This window comes from Perognathus longimembris, chromosome 10, assembly GCF_023159225.1.
Source record: "Perognathus longimembris pacificus isolate PPM17 chromosome 10, ASM2315922v1, whole genome shotgun sequence".
Lineage (NCBI taxonomy): Eukaryota > Metazoa > Chordata > Mammalia > Rodentia > Heteromyidae > Perognathus > Perognathus longimembris.
This window is the reverse complement of record NC_063170.1, coordinates 39653052-39670538: the sequence shown is the minus strand read 5'-3', so window position 1 is coordinate 39670538 and position 17487 is coordinate 39653052. Positions and strand designations below refer to the sequence as shown.

General features: G+C 38.5%; 2 protein-coding genes across 6 annotated transcripts in view; one reads left to right on the top strand and one right to left on the bottom strand.

Annotated features, from left to right (window-relative positions):
* Tbc1d5 (TBC1 domain family member 5) overlaps positions 1 to 17487 on the top strand; it is a 482236-nt gene that overhangs the window by 171874 nt on the left and 292875 nt on the right. The gene's annotated exons all lie outside the window — the stretch shown is intronic.
* Positions 1353 to 2332, bottom strand: LOC125358643 (small ubiquitin-related modifier 2). The gene has a single exon (XM_048355935.1). It carries the CDS (start codon positions 2265 to 2267, stop codon positions 1980 to 1982), a length of 288 nt encoding a protein of 95 aa, XP_048211892.1. The 5' UTR covers positions 2268 to 2332; the 3' UTR covers positions 1353 to 1979.

Sequence of the window (17487 nt, the reverse complement as noted above, 5' to 3'; positions counted from 1 at the left end):
AAGTGACTAATGACTCTTCCAACTAACAACACTTAAAATGAATAGAAACTTTAGATAGCTAATCTTGAAGTAATCAAGACCCTCATTCAGCTTGGCATCTCTGTATGCTCTAAAACAGCTGTCAACTGTTAAAAATATATACAAAACACAGATATGCACACGCACATGTAAAAAGAAAGATATGTAAATATCTTGTTCTTCAGAGCTGTAGAGGTTACCTTCCACAGTGAGTTTTGTGCATTGTATATATAAATATTTTATATAAAGTATGTATTTCATCTTATTCTTCTTGTTGCTGAAAATGTATATTGCATTTTAGTAGGGTTATCATATTTACTTAGTATGTTTCTTTATTTAATATATGTCTTCATGGCATTTCTTCATGTATTTTGAGTTCTTCAAACATTTTTGTCATAGTTGAGCAAATTTGTGGCTACTTATTATTTTCTAAATAAACATTGAGCTTAGAACTATAATTTGCCTGTATAGAAACCTTGTATAAAATTTTAAAATCCGGTTTTAGATGCAATTAGTAAAAAAAGAAAAGTTTTAATTTCTCAATTGAATTTAGCACTTCTAAACAGTCGGAATTGTTTAATGATTGTGACAATTCCTGAGTTAGTATGATAACCACAAAATAAGAATGCAGAGACAAAGATGTTTATTATCTTTAATTTTATTGAGTGAAGGAAGTGAGAACAATTGGAGCTATGGCTCAAAGTACTGCAAGTGCTAGAGTACTAGTCTTGAGCAAAAGAAATCAGGGACAATACCCAGGCTCTGAGTTCAAGCCCCATGACTGACCCCCCCCCCCCAAAAAAAAAAGTGAGAACAGGAAAAAAAAAAAAAAAACCCAAAACTATCACTACATAGGAAGACCTAAGGGGGTATTTCCATTTGGACTTGACATTTAACTTCATGAAGTTCTTCTTCAAATAGAGAACAACATATGAAGTACAATATTTTTTAAGTTTAGTAGTATATATGAATTAATTTCTTAAATTTCTAAGATTTTGATGAAGGTCGGGTATTAAAACAAAACAAAAAGAATTCGTTTAGACTTCATGGCTATTTATTCTTAACATGAGACTTCTATTGGTCAGTTAAATGAAAAAGTTATTTTTAACCAAAAACAACAATATCAAGATCCAGGGACATTTAGCCTTTTAATTAATATAATTTAAATACCTAGATATTTTTTCAAGTCTGCAAGAAATCAGACTGTTGATTATGATGAAAGAACATTTTCCTGTATTGGGCCGCTTTTGATAGTATCCATTTGTAAATTATGTACATTTGATTTTTATATGCCATAGTACTCTTCTTATTTCAAGCTTTTATTTATTTATTTTTTTTAAACAAGAAGTTTATTTAAACAACAAGACGCTTGACTTGAAGGGAAAACTATCTAGGATTCTTTTTTTTAAGAGTAATTTACCCCTACTTAAAGACAGATTGCCCTACATGTAACAGCTACGTACAAAAAAGTTATAAAATTGTCCTTGGTTTTACAATGATAAATGAAAACATTAAAATTCTCCAATCAAACAAGGTATGCAAGGATTTTTGTTGTTTTTTTCTTTTTTTGTTAAAACAGTGAGAGCAAAATAACTTACTGAAATATAAAGATAAAAGCTGAATGAGCATGCCACTAATGGAGAAGGGGGATATTTTCACAGAACCAGTATTTTTCCCCATCCCATCTCCATTTGATGTCAATCAAAATATACCATTGGCCATTTAGGTTTTTCTTTAAAAAAAAGGAAAAGAAAAAGAAAAAAGAAAAGCAATATGCTTGTGCACATACACCAGTTACTTTATGTACAATAAAGGAATGGGGAAGGGGAAAAATAAAAGAATAGAGAAAACTATACTGTAGTAGTCAGGATGTGGTGGAACCAAATTGCAGTTTTCTAATTAAGAATGTATTCTTGGTCTATAAGAACAAAGTTCTGGAGCAAAGTAGCAGGTTCCCTTTCTTAGTAGACACCTCCTGTCTGCTGCTGGAACACATCAATTGTATCTTCATCCTCCATTTCCAACTGTGCAGGTGTGTCTGTTTCATTGATTGGCTGCCCATCAAATCGGAATCTGATCTGCCTCATCGATAAACCCTGTCGTTCACAATAGGCTTTCATTAGTTTACTAAGTGGTGTATGCCTCTTAATCTTAAACTGCACCACAGAACCATCCTGCCCCGCCACCTTCAAATTAATATGATCGTTGTTCTCAGTCTTGACTCCTTCCTTGGGCTTTTCGTCGGCCATCGCGAGCGCCGGAGTCTCCTCAGATGCCGCTTCACAAAAGAGGCCCCCGGTCCGCACCGAACGAGCACACACCTCAAGCTTTTATAATTGTCAAAATCTTTACTTTTCTATACAAGATGTCTCAAAGTTCCATATCTTCATGTATAAAATATTTAGCCACCTAGTTAAAAGTTAGAAGATGTTTAAAAAAATCTTTCCATTTCTATATTTGCTTTCCAGAAATTTTTTTTTTAATTTTCTTTTTCACTATATTCTTAGACATGAAAGGGAGTGCCATGGCTTTATTGATGAGGAAAGTAGTAACAATTAAAATTGTTGCCTGATGGTCTGGGAATGTGGCTTAGTGGTAGAGTGCTTGCCTAGCATGCATGGAGCCCTGGGTTCAATTCCTCAGTTCCACATAAACAAAAAAAAAATGTTGCCTGAAGTTGACACAATAAAAGTTAAGCTCTCATATTGTGGTATTTGTAGGTCTACCCGCCTATATAGAGGTAAATTTAGATTTAGTTAAGATACAATTTTTTTTTTCTGCTGGAGATATTCAAATATTTACCTTAGGCATTTTATAATTCTGCCCTCATCTAATTGCCTTTTAGGAAGGAAAAATTTACCCCCCTTCTTCCCTGGTTTAAAGTTCTTTAGTGGTTTATCATATAACTAAGGATAAAATCTGTTTTCATGGCTGTCTTCTTGCTTGTCTTAGCTTATTCAGATAAGCAGTTTCTGTACTCTGTACTATACAATTAATCTTTGACATGCTTTAATTCCTTTATAGTACCCTATGGATTTTGAGATCTTGTGTTAATCTTCCTTGTCTTAGATGTAACATTAATGAGGGCAAGAACAGAACCATTTCTGTAGCTGGGACATGACAAAGGGATACCTCTCAATGAGTAACAGTTGAATGAGCATCTTCATTTATATCAGTCACTAATTGCTTACAATATCTTCCCTCTTCTGGTACTAATTTTTAATGCATAGCATTTATTTTATTGGCCAATGGCAAGTGGCCCAGCCAGTCTACAACCTGGCTCTGTGTGACCAGAAATAGCATGTGAGGCTTAGATGTTGATTTACCAAATGTATAAAAGAAAGTGAGCAGAACTTGTCAGGCAGGAAAAGATGTTGGTGATAGTGGCAGCTAGTCAGCTTATGGCACTGGTCCTCTGCTCACAACTAGAAACCACAGAGAAGCAGGTGCCACCAGGGTGTCCTTGGAGAAAGTATACCTAGCTCAAGACCATCCTAGACTACTGGAAAAGTATAAATAAGGGCTAAACACAGGTCCAGATATCCAGCTTTCTAGCGCCAGGCAACACCTGCAAGGGGCAGTAGTGGGTAAGGCTCCAGGAGCTAGAAATCCAGTGGGCTGCCATTGGCTTGTGGGCCCTTGGAAGGCTTTTTGTGTTTTGATTTGAACTTGCCATTACCGGCAGCCCATATGCACATCTCTTCTGAGGTACATGCCAGTTGATATCACAAAGGGCCAAGCTGAGCAGTGTATCCTCAACTACCACAAGAGATGGAAACAGGAATGGCTCTGGCTACTTCTCCATTTTGCTGATCATACACACAAAATTCACTGTATTGAGAAATATTCTCAGTAAATGTATTTGTGGATTTCACTGCCAAATCTTACCTAGGAGGGTTAATAGTACAGGACCTGGGCTTATACCTTAGGATAGCCAACTTGTATCTCCAGCAGGTGCCTTCTTCAGCCAGTCACCACAGGACCCATAAGAGGAGGTACCCTCTGCCAGAAGCCAAAAGACTCCATCTGGGGAATGTTCCTTTGGCATCTCCAGAGAAACGTCTATACTGCCACTTGGCTTCTAGGAAATGCTGGAGCGCCCCCCCGCCCCCCCCCCCCCCCAAGCATGAAAGACTCTTCAACAAAGATGCTAGGTTCTAATTTCAATACCTAAGCCACTTGCTCAAGTTGTGGAGTCAAAGACATTATGTTATGTCCGTCTTTCCCACCCATGGGATACAGAGGCCAAAGGCCTAGAAGATTCTGAGAGTGAGCTCAAAATTCAGGTAGAGCATAAGGAGTAGTCCAGTAAGGAGAGAAGTCAACCTAGCAATGGAGCAATGGTACTGTGCACTGCAGAGAACATCAGGAAAGCCTTTACTCTCAAGAGTTGCTGTCTTAGTCCTCAGTAGGGAATTCTTCTCCATGTTGAAAAGAATGAAGCAGTGCTTATGTCTCCTATGGGCCCACTGCATGGCCATGACAACTGCAGTTTACAAAGCTCCACCATGGTCAGGCTGGGTGAAAACCACCTCCCGAGCTGCCCAGACTTCTAGGATTCAGGGAAAGGGTAGTACAATATTCTGTATGTTCTACTGTCCACGAAGTGGATGTTAATTTTTTCTCTCTCAGGATTTAAAATAAATGAAATATATTTCTAACCTCAGAAGTAAAGTCGAAGAATATTCAGAGAAAATGTGTTGTGAACTTTAAGTGCGTGATATGGTAAAAGGGCTATTTTTGTGTTGGATGATATGTCCTAGAGCTGTCCCTAACATTGTGTTTAACTTTGGATGAGTGATTTCTTTTCCTAGGCGCTCCTGTTACTCTCAGATGAAAGGACAGAATGAGATTGGTTCATTTACCAGTCATTTCTTTCTCAGGCACTCTCAGGTACACAGGATTTGAAGCACCTCCCAAGTTTCTGGGGAGATGGCAGCATCCACACCATCTTTGCCTCCTAGTCCCTTGTAGTATCTATTTCTGTGACCTGCTTTTATGTTGTTGTATTGTGGTAGTTAGGCTCCCTCTAGGTTTTCCCAGCTAAGCCATGGCCAATGGGAAGTAAAGAAAATAGGTTGGACTGTTTGTGCAGTTGGATCCCACCTAGAAAGAAATAGTTTAGTTTAAATAGTGAGTGCCAGACAAAAACCAGTCACTCTCCCAGGAATCAGGCATACATTACTGCACAGTTACATACCTCTCTGGCAAACAGTTTAATGGTTAGACATTAATTCATGTCCATGACATACTATTTCCAGCATTTTGATACATGATATGCGTAAATACTCTTAATTGATGCTAACTACTATATGTAAAAGCCGAATATTGAATACAAGAAGATGAGGAAGTATGGAGGACAGGTTGATTCATCAGGAGCTAGACGCTTGCTAAGGAAATAGCAGTTATATCAAGAACTGAGATGAAGGAACTCAGAAAGGATTTGATCCATCAATACAAAAGGGACATTAAAAGACTCTCGGTTACAAGAATGTTATGGGGTTCGAGGAAGGGGATTCCCTGTCCCTCCAAGGTTCCACCACTCAGAGACAGTCTCGAGAAAAAGACAAATTTATTGGGGAAGTTCCAGATGGACTGGTCGTAGGTTTCAGAAAAACATATGACACAAAACAGGACAGTGGCACAGAGGCTTACTTCCAGAAGATTTCTAAGTACCAACAAACCAATTCAGCTCCAGTGGAGAGCTGAATTGGGATGCCATGGGGAGGACAGACACAAGATGCGAATATGGAGACATGTGGCTGGCCTAATGGCACCTGAGCTGGCCTGCCCCCCTAAATAGGGTCAGGTCAGGGGGCTGAGTCACAGGAAGCTTCCAGTTCCAAGCACTTGATAAACAGGTTCAGTAACCTATAGGCCATGTGCCCGCCCTTGTCTCTTGGGATTTAGGAACACCCATACCTGGGGATGGGACTTCCTTTCCTGTAGGAATCCAGACATACCCATCAAGACAAGATGGTAGAAATACCACATGGTCAAGCCTGCCATACGCAGGTGGCCAATGAGGTTATGACACTTACAGAGCATGCCAGGTCACATACAGGTGGCCATCGGAGTTACAACCTGTTACATACTATCTGCTTGAGCCAACCTATCACTCTAGTTAGAATTGTCATGTGGCTTTAGCAGGGGTGTGTGTGGGGTACTATTGTTTACAAGGGGAATCTTCCAGGGATTTGAAGCAGATGGGGCGTGGCCCTCAACTCTGAAGCTCAGGGGTGGGGAGATAGTGGAGATGGAGTTAGCTTCTTCCCTCTTTAACTAATCTGAGATGGAGTCAATCTGACACCTATCAACAGCCAATGATGGTGTTGGCCAGATCTGACCTCCATATTACAAAGAAAATGTGCCATATGAGAGACAGAAAAGAAACATGGCCTTCAAGATTGAGCATTAGGTTTAAAATACACTTGTTTGTTTTGGTACACAGGATTAAATGATTATAGATTCCTTCAGGAATGCCAAAGGAGAAACAATCTTGAGGTCCAAGCCTTATTACTGGGCCAGTCAGAATCACTTTAATTATCTCGGGAAATGTGTGCCCATGAAGGAACAACCAAAATAGCAAGTCACACAGATATACAGATCCTCCTTGTCAGAAACAGAGGAGGAGAAAAACGCAGCAGAGAGGGTAGAAATGTCTACATAAGGTTCTCAAATCTCCTGCTGTGTACTTGGTAGAAACAAAGTAAGACTTGTAGTTTTCAATCCACAGGCAAGAGTAGCAACCCTGATCTCTGCATTTCTGTGTAAGAGGACATAACTAGGTACAGGTGGATCATACCTGTAATTCCCAGTTATTCAGGAGGCTAATAACCAGAGGATTATATTTCCTAAAGCTAATTACATTGTCTTTTCGAATACCATACTACATTGTTTCCTCCTGTTCTTTACCTTGTGCCCCTTTACACTGTAAAAGGAAGCAGTTCTTTGCAATTTCTCTTACTATTAAGTTTTTGAAGATTAAGCGTTTCTTATCATGCTTTAAATTTTATTTTGTAACAATAAAGTATCTAGCATAGTTTGTTAAGTTGATAATGATTATTATGGCATGGATTAGTTGATCTCAGACACAAAATGATAGAAGGAAAACGAAGGTCAGGGAGAAAAGGAGGGAGAAAGGAAAAGGGAAGGGGAGAGGGAGAAGATAAAGCAAGAGATGGGAAAAAAACAGGGAGAAGGAGAGCAAGAAGTAGAGGAAGAGAAAAGGGAAGAAGAAAGGAACAAGGGAAGGAAGGAAGGATCCCTCCTAAAAGGAATATGAAGCAATTGAGCCTCAGATTTCATTGAAGGAACACAATGAAGCAAGGTTAAAATACTCAGACCCACTACATTGAACTTGTTTCAATATAACAACAATACTAGTCCATTTTCCTGTAATCCATAAAGTTCTAAGATTACTACCATGTTTTAGTTCAGCTGGTGTTTTCCTTTCTAGGTGAAGAAACTTTAGAAAGTATTTACTCTGTTTAACCAACATGAGAATCTGAAGATTCCATATAATAGATTAATTAACAAAGAACTATTTTCACCTTAAGTATACTCCGGTGCCATTTTCCTTGATTTCCTGTTTGTTAGCTCTGATCTTTTTTGATCTCTTTGAGAATGTCACTGCTGTCAAAATCGTGTTATCAGAAATATGTAAGTGTTCTTTTTAAAAGATTCTTAAAACAATACATTTGTCATGGGAGTCTAAGGCAGGAGCATTGTGAGTTTGAATCCTAGTGAGACCCTGTCTCAGAAACAAAGTGAAATAATACCCAGATATGTATGCATGTTATTTTCAGGAAAATGTATATAAATATACACAAATACAGATATGTATATACATGTAAATACTTCTAAACCTTTCTGTCATTCATGAGCTTGCATCATGACATGATGCAAATAATTCCTCATGAGAGAGACAATTACTGCAATGTTGGGAGCCAAAGCAACAGATTTAACAACAAGATTTAAGATTTAAGCAACAAGATTTAACACAGACAATGCCATAGGTGTTGTATTTTTTCCAATCATCCCAGGGTTAGGGTTAGGGTTCTGATTCTCCTCCTACTCTTTCCCTCCCTACCCTTCCTGTAGTTCCACTGCCCATTAATGTGAACACTACCACCACTATATTGGTTATTCTTACTGCCAGCATATCCTCTTATGTGACCATGTAGCCAGCCACAGATGATATTGTTTGTATGGATACCACACCACCTTCTGAGATGCTCATTTTCACATCTCCCTCAGTCTCCACCAATAACTCCCATGCATTTCCTGAGGTACCCAATAGTTTGCAACAGGGACACTTTCTGAATGGGCCAATACCCGTCAGTCCACCTATACCTCCCCATTTCACCAGGTCCCCTGTATCCTTCAACAAGTATACTTGCTGAATGGGCTGGTACTCACCATCCCACTATGCCCTACCCCTATCCATTTCCCCAGGTCCTCTGTAGTACGCGTCAGCATCATGCCATGATGGGCCCAGTCCCCACTGTCCCCTTTTACCCTATCCTTATCCATTTCCCCAGCTGCCCTGTAGCATTCACCAGGAACAAATTCTGAATGGCTAAGTACCCAGCAGTGCATCTACATCCATTTCTCCAGGTTGTCTGCAGCATACACCAGGGGGAGTTAATGATGGGCCTGGATCCCACTGGCCTCCCTACACCCTACTCTTAGCCATTTCCCTAGGTGCTCTATAGCACGCATCAGGGACATCTAGCTATGGGGTCAGTCTCTACCAGCTCCCCAACATCCTACATCTATCTAATTCACTAGTTCTCCTGTAGCTTATATCAGGGGTAACTTGGGATAGGGCCAGCCCCCACCAACCCACCTTCACAGGGAATCCTTTCCTTCCCAACCCTTGGTCCCTCAAAATGATCCTTGGACCACCAGTGTCTTCCCTGTTATACAGCAGCAACACAGTGCTTCCATCCCCACATGTGATGCTCTCTGGGTCCTACCCAGTATGGGCCCATCCATTGTCCCCATTCCTGGAGGTGGTGCCTTCCCACCAACTAAACCATTTGTGGACAATGATAACATGATGGCTACAATCCCTCCTTCAGAGGCATCATTTTTTTTTTTATCTCCTTTGCTCTTAACAAATAGCCTCTCTGCATTGAAGCTAGCCCCTCCTGTTTCTGATCACATGCCACACAGTGGCACTATTTCCAACATGCAAGACCTCAACAATCAGTTTATGCAGTCACAATCCATGCAGGGACCCAGTCCCAATACCAGCCACCATCCGACCAATACAGGAGCACTTCCTCACCCCACATTAAGGGTGTTTTATAGACAATCTGATAATTTATCTCTGAGCCATCTAGCATCCCTATCATCACGATCTACTATCTTAACTGCTCCTCCAGTGCAACTTCCTAGTTGACACTGTTGTGCATTCAGGACATATGGCCAAGATAATGATCTTGGTCTGTAGTGAACCCAGCCATCACTATCCAACAAGCCTCTTATAGCGACTCACACAGCACACAGTGTTTTGAATATTGCCACACCAGTAACTCCTGGCTGGAAAATTTCCTAGTTAATAGGCATTGGTGCCACCAACTCATCAAGAACCAAGCCACTCTTGGCAACATCAACCACTGGGAAATGTTGACCCATGAAATGTAGGACACTGGGATTTGAAAGGTCCACCAGATTCTTGCATTCTAAATCTAGAATACCCAATGGTTGCTGAAGGTGGAAATTTGAAGCATAAATGATTCAACTGTCTGACCAGGACTCAGGACAAAGGGTCCAGTTTTCTAACAGGACTCAGCAGGCCTGTTTGACACTATATCTCCTTTTCTATATGAAGCAAGTCTCATCTACACACATGTTAGCATGATTGCTATATCAGGAGATTCTGGTTGAGATTACTGCTTTTTCATTGTGAGCCACCAGTTACCCTCCCTGGCTTAAGAACCAGTTTGACTCAGCTAAGAGCTGGGTCAGGTTTCTGAAACCCTACAACTTGCAAGATGTCAAGATACTTCCTTGAAGATGGTACCTGTTGTTCCACTATTTATAACATTCCTATTTTTGCCCAGTTCAATACATAAAACCTCAATTCTTGTTGACGAATAAAATTTAAAATGCATTTGGTAAAATTTGATTTGTTGATCTCTTCCTTTGGAGATTATATTATTCAAGCACTAGAGCTTCTACAGGAACATAAACCAGGTTTAAACATGTGAATCAGAAGGATTAATGAAGGTCTATATAACTACACAGTTTGGAGAGAATGGAAATAACCATAGAATCAGAGTTGTAGAATAAATAAAAAAAGAGGACATTCCATGAAACTGGGGATCCCTGAGTCTCCTCAAGCACAATTTTTAGGGAGTTGAAAGGCAGTTTGTTCACTAGAACTATGAACATCCAGGTGTATTCTTAGAAGTTCCATGAACTGCTGGATTTTGTTCTGTTTTTGCTTAGTACTAAGGTTTGAACTCAGTGGCCCTCATGCTTGCTATGCTTGATTGTTTGGCTTGTACTCTACCACTTAAGCCATGCTGGTTGTACAGCGTTTTGCTGGTCAACTGAAGTTAGAATGTGTCAGATTTAGTGTAGATTTAGGTCTGTGCTGTGAACCATGATCTTCTGGATTTTGGTCTGTGGAATAGATAGGATTACAAGAGTGAGCCTCCTATAACCCAGTTTTCAGGATTCCTTGGGTCTACCTCGTTTCTCCACTTTTTTGTGTGTGTTAGCATTTCTGGTACCAGCACATGCATCCAAAGTATTGGATCCAAATAATTCCATCTGAGTTGGCAGTTCTTGAACCAAACCAGTATATAGACTAGACTGTGTTCAGGAAGGAAATATTTGTTAATGGCATGAACAAATCTATCCTGCCAACTACTTTTTACTAAGTATCTGTTCTATTCAGGCATAGTGATAACAGAGAAAATGAAGCCAACAAAATAATGCAGGTTTCAAATTGGCGAATAAACAAACATGAGTACTTTAGAAAACAGTTGAGCTATGAATATCAGCTTGGGGACAGGAGTGAGTGTATATATGGCTACATAGTTTGTGAGAAAAATACAATCATTTCTTGCCATTGAAACAGGAAAAACAATTCAACAAAGATTTAGGTTTACAAACTCTTTGGGGATTTTGGACCCCTAAAGAGAAGGCTATTGATGTATGAGTTTTCTTTTATTTTCTTTTCAAATTTTTATTATCAAACTGATGTACAGAGAGGTTACTGTTTCATACGTTAGGCATTGGATACATTTCTTGTACTGTTTGTTACCTTGTCCCTCATACGGTCTCCCTTATTGGGAATAATTAGTACAGGTTTAGGAAAGTCATAGCAGAGCATCACAAGAGCCCAATAGCTATACCCTTATGAACACATAAGATGATGTTAAGTGTTATGGAAACGATTGTTATATCACAGTCGTAACTACTTTCAATGTCCCATCTGTATCTGTAGCTTCTATTATTGATGAGGTTCTTGTATCACCTTCCTGTTGTGGTACCTACACTATCTCTGTAATCTTATCTGAGTATATTGGAAACCGTCTATACTGGTATTAGAACTAGGAAATTGAAAGGGAATACCAAAATTGAGAGACACAGGGTAAAAAAGACAAACAACTACAAAAGCAATACTTGCAAAACTGTTTGGTGAAAATGAACTGAACACCTGGCTGGGGGGAAGGGAAAGGGGGAGGAGAGAGGGGGGTATGATGTATGAGTTTTCTACTTGCTAGGGAGTTGCTTGCCAGGGAGTGGGAAAACCCAGAGATCCCCAGTAAGTCCAGTTCCTTCCCTCCAAATTCCATGTAATATTTCTTTGGTGCAATTCAATAAGCCTCCCTACTTGTAGGGATCTGTGAACATCTAAGATACCCCAAGGTCCCAGGCTCTGAGTTGTTAGGCATGTGGCTGAATTGCCAGACATCATCCAGATCGTGCACAGAGAGCTACATGGAATCAGAGTATCTTGAGTGTCTAAAACCATGGTCAGAGAGCTAAAGTAATTGAAGTCCCAACATCTTGTGCTTTAAAATTAAAATCAGTAAACAAAATTAGAAATGTAAGTAGGATTTCAGATTCTGGAGGTTGAAGCTCAAAATTGGCCCAGGCATCCAAACATGGTGGCTCAAGCCTATTTATTATTACCTGAGGGTAATAATTACATGAGGGACTACTTTCAAACCCTACACTCAAATAAAATGAAAATTTCAGTAAAAAGTGATTTAGATAAATATGAGCTGCTTAAGCTGAACCAAAGGAATAGTTTTCCAGAGGTCAGTAAGGAAAAAAAAATACAAGGGTAAAGAGGAAAGAGAAGATGAAAAAGAGGACAAGGAATGAATTTTAAAAAGAGAGAGGAAAGAGAAAAAGAAACCATACACTATTCCAGTGAACAAAGGAAACCCTAAAAGTGAGAGGTATCGATCCCTTAATTATACTGCAGTTACAATTACAATTCTAAACAGCAAAGCCACGTGCTGATACTAAGTTAAGTGCCCTACACTTTAGAGAAAATGGAGATTAAAAAAAATTCCCAAACAAACAAATTAATAGAAGAAAAATGAAATATAAGAGGTCCTAAATTTCATTAGTACTCTGTCTTTGTAGAAGTTTAATTTCTTCCCACCAAGTTCTCCCCAGAGGACTATTCGAACTCCCAGTGTGAGGATCAACTCAAGGAGCTGGTTTGAATAGGATGCCATTCAGCACCTTGGTTGTTAGCAAATTTCTGCCACTTTTGTCCCTGTGGGCTCTGGATACAAATCATGCATCCTGGATTCAAGATGCTGTTGGTATACTGTATTTTGGGGTAGGTTTTTGCTCACTATCTTGGTGAGGATTGTAGTCACATGTTCTTCACTCGGGCCTGAGTGCCTTTGGGATGGGACAGAGTTTAATCAATCTTCTCTCTGCCTAAGTGGGACTTGGTAGCAGGATATTCACCCATGATGGTGGATGTCTGCACCATTCTTTCTGGAGTATTCTCCTGGCTTTTCCCACAGAGGAGGGTGGAGTGTTTTTTGTCCAGAAGATCTGTGTATTGATACAAGTTTAGTGTTGAAGTGATTGTCTATAATTGTATCTGGATCTCTCTGTCTCAATTTGTGAAGTAAGGCTGTTTTATGGAATTTGATGCCTCAATATTTTGGCAACTAGTAATGTATAATCATATATGTTCTTGATGGATTTTTTCCCTTACTCAAATATATATATAAATATATAGTCACTTCTAATTTATTTTCTAATTTTAATTTGAGGTTCACTTTTGTCTGATACAGCATTGCTACTCATTGCCTGTTTTCAGTTTCCACTTGCTTTCTGTTATCATTTTTATTTGTTTTAATTTCAGTCTGTGACTTTGAAAGTTAGCCATATCTCTTGAAGGCATCAAACTATTGAATCATATTTTTTAATATAGTCAATCTCCATCTTTCAATTATACCATTAAGACCATTTACTTTTAAAGTTCTATTAGGTATATACTGATTCTTGTAATTTTTTACCTGGCTGATTCTTTTGCTATTTGTTCTTTTTCTTCTCTTCTATCTGATTTAATGAATTGAACATATTTAGTACTTTTCTAATTCCTCTGTTTCTGTTTTTTTTTTTGTGCAGTGTATACGTTTCTGAGCTATTATGTGTTTAACTTTCTACTTCATCTTTATGATGTTGGTTAACTGATTATAAACTGATTTTCAGATTGTGTTTATTTTGGAAGGAGTTTATATCTCCATTAGTTTTAAAGGATAACTTTGTTGATGTATTGATCTTGGTTGGTGGTTATTTAGTCTCATACCTTTATATCATATAATGTTGTCTTGCCTTTTAGGGCTTCTGCTAAGGTGTCTGATGTATTCTGACGAATTTTCTTTACAAGTTAAGTTGGCCTTTTTTGGTTGTAGGTTTCATTTTTCTTGTCTGGTAGTCTAGGCATTTTAACTACAATGTGACACACAAAGGCTTTTTTCTTGTTATATCTTTCCCCAGATTTGGACAGCTTAAGCTATAATTTGTTGAATAGGTTAAATTCCTTTACTTTGATATCAGCTTCTTTTGTACACTAGGTATCCTTAGAATTCATCTCTTGATCATGTGTTAAAGATAGCAGTTTAATTACAGTTTTCTTCCTTACTGATGTCTGAACATAATATTTCCTCCACTTTATGTTTAATATAGTATATTCTTTCTTCTGCTTGATCTAGCCCATTGGTGATGCTTTCCACATGTATATTATTTGATTTATTGAGTTTCTCATTTATGACATTTATTTCCTTTACCACCAGTAACTGTTAGTTTTTTGAAAAAATTCTCACCCATGTCATGGATTTTCTTATCTAGATTCTGAATTTTTTTTAAATTCTTTTGTTTGTTTGAATTGCCATTGAAATCAGTGCTCTCATTCAAACTAGACTTGAATTTTTTTTGTCTTTCATTTCAGCCACTTCAGTATCTTTGTGTTTAGTTATTTTTAGATTTTTAGAGGAGTAATTTTTGCCTTCGTTATTCATATTTCTTGTATTTTTCAGTTAAAATTTTGACATATATTCATATGGATATCTCTTCTAGTTTTATTCATGTTTCTCTCTAGTGACCAGCTTTCTTTTGATGGCTCAAAATTCTGTATGCTTAAAAAAAGTTTCATTAGAATAATAGCTGCATCACTGTTCATAGTGGTACTAAAGAAGGCTGAGGACTGCATAGTCAGCAGCCCACTGTGAATAAGTGAAATTCATTCAGTTTGGAATCTGTTACTTTTGTGTATGTATTCCTAGAACCATGCTGATGTGAACAAGCTTGTTTTTTTTCTTAGTGGAGGAAATAACTATTTATTGTGTAAATTTTATGTGATTTTTTTTCCAGACATTCTTTTTTTTTTTTAATCAAACTGATATACACAACAGTTACAGTTTCATACTTTAGGCATTGGATACACTTCTTGTACTGTTTGTTACTTCCTCCCTCATTCCCTCCTCCTCCCTCCTCCTATCCTTTCCCCCCATAAGTTGTTCAGTTGATGTACACTAAACAGTTTTGCAAGTATTGCTTTTGTAATCATTTGTCTTTTTTACCCTGTGTCTCTCGATTTTGGTATTCCCTTTCAGTTTGCTAGTTCTAATACCTGTATACATGGTTTCCAATGTACTCAGATTAGATACAGAGATAGTGAAGGTATGACCAAAGGAAGGGCATACAAGAGGATCATTAATAATAGAAGCTACGGTTTCACATCACATGTTGAAAGTAATTACAACAGTGATATAACAGTCATTTCCATATCATGGAGTTCATTTCACTTAGCATCATCTTTTGTGTTCATAAGGGTATAGCTATTGGTCTCTTGTGATCCTCTGCTGTGACTAGCCTAAACCTGTGCTAATTATTCCCTATGAGGGAGACCATAGACTCCATGTTTCTTTGGGTCTGGCTCACTTCACTTAGTATAATTGTTTCCAAGTCCTTTCTTTTCCTTACAAATGGTGCAATGTCATTCTTTCTGATAGAGGCATAAAATTCCATTGTGTATATGTACCACATTTTCCTGATCCATTCGTCTACTGAGGGGCATCTGGGTTGGTTCCAAATTCTAGCTATGACAAATTGTGCTGCGATGAACATTGTCGTGCTGGTGGCTTTAGTGTGTTCTTGTTTGTAGTCTTTTGGGTAGATGCCCAAAAGTGGGGCTGCTGGGTCATAGGGCAGCTCTATGTTTAGCCTTCTGAGGAATCTCCATACCGCTCTACAGAGTGGCTGAACCAGTTTACATTCCCACCAACAATGAAGTAGGGTTCCCTTTTGGCCACATCCCCTCCAACATTTGTTGTTACTTTTCTTGATAAAGGACATTCTTACTGGGGTGAGGTAGAATCTCAAAGTTGTTTTGATATGCATTTCTTTTATGGCCAGTGACATAGAGTACTTTTTCATATGTCTCTTGGCCATTCTCATTTCCTCATCAGAGAAGTCTCTTTTTAAGTCTTTAGCCCACTTGTTGAGGGGGCTGGTGGTTCTTTGCAGTTTTGTTTTGGAGGAATGTAATTTTTTTAGTTCTGCACATATTTTAGATATGAGGCCTTTGTCCACTGTATGGCCGGTAAAGATCTTTTCCCAATCTGTGGGCTTTCTGTTTATCTTGTGAGCTATGTCCTTTGCCTTGCAGAAGCTCGGCAGTTTGATGCATTCCCATTTGTCCATCCTTTCTTTGATTTGTATCATTTCTGGGTATTTGTTAAGGAAGTTCCGTCCTGAGCCAAGGAGCCCAAGTGTTTCTCCTACTTCTTCCTTTAGTGTTTTCAGGGTATCTGTTTTGATTTCGAGGTCTTTAATCCATTTAGAATTGATTTTGGTGCAGGGTGATATATAAGGATCTAGTTTTAGTTTGTTGCATGTGTTGAACCAGTTTTGCCAGCACCATTTGTGAAAGAGGCTATCTTTCTTCCATACTATTGTTTTAGCTCCTTTATCAGAGATTAAGTAGGCATAGTTCTGTGGGTTCCTTTTTGGGGCTTCAATTCTGTTCCATTGGTCTCAGGCCTGTTCCGGTGCCAATACCAAGCTGTTTTTATTACTGTAGCTTTATAATACAGCTTGAAGTTGTGTATTGTAATTCTTCCAGCACTATTCTTTCTGCTTAGGATTGTTTTTGCTATTCTGGGTCTTTTATTGTTCCATATGAATTTCTGGATAGCTTCGTCTATTTCATTAATAAATGGTGTTGGGATATTAATGGGTATTGCATTGAATTTGTAGATAGCCTTTCTCAATATTGCCATTTTTATTATATTAATCTTCCCAATCCAGGAGCATGGGAAGTTTTTCCATTTCCTTAGATCTGCCTTAATTTCATTTTTCATGTTTTTAAAGTTCTCATCATAGAGGTCTTTCACTTCTTAGATTAAGGTTATTCCTAGGTATTTTATGTTTTTTGACGCTATCGCAAAAGGAGTTGCTTTCCTGGTTTCAGCCTTGGCATTCGGGTCATTAGCATATAGAAATGCCATTGATTTTTGCGGGTTTATTTTAATATCCTGCAACTTTGCTAAAGTTTTGGATCAGTCAGGTCTAAGCTTGGGAGTAGATTTTGTAGGGTTCTTTAGGTATAGGATCATGTCATCTGCGGAGAGAAAGTTTGACTTCATCTTTCTCTATTTGGATCCCCTTTATATTTTCTTCTTGCCTAATTGCTCGGGCTAGGAATTCTAGTACTATGTTGAAGAGCAGAGGAGAGAGCAGACATCCCTGTCTTGCTCCTGATTTTAAAGGGAATGGATTAAGTTTTTCACCATTTAGAATTATACTTTCTGGTGGTTTTTCATAGACTGCCTTTATTATATTCTGGAGTGTTCCCTGGAATCCCAGTTTTTCCAGGGCTTTTAGCATAAATGGGTGCTGGATTTTATCGAATGCCTTTTCCGCATCCAGAGATACAAACATGTCTTTACCTTGCTCGGGTTGTTG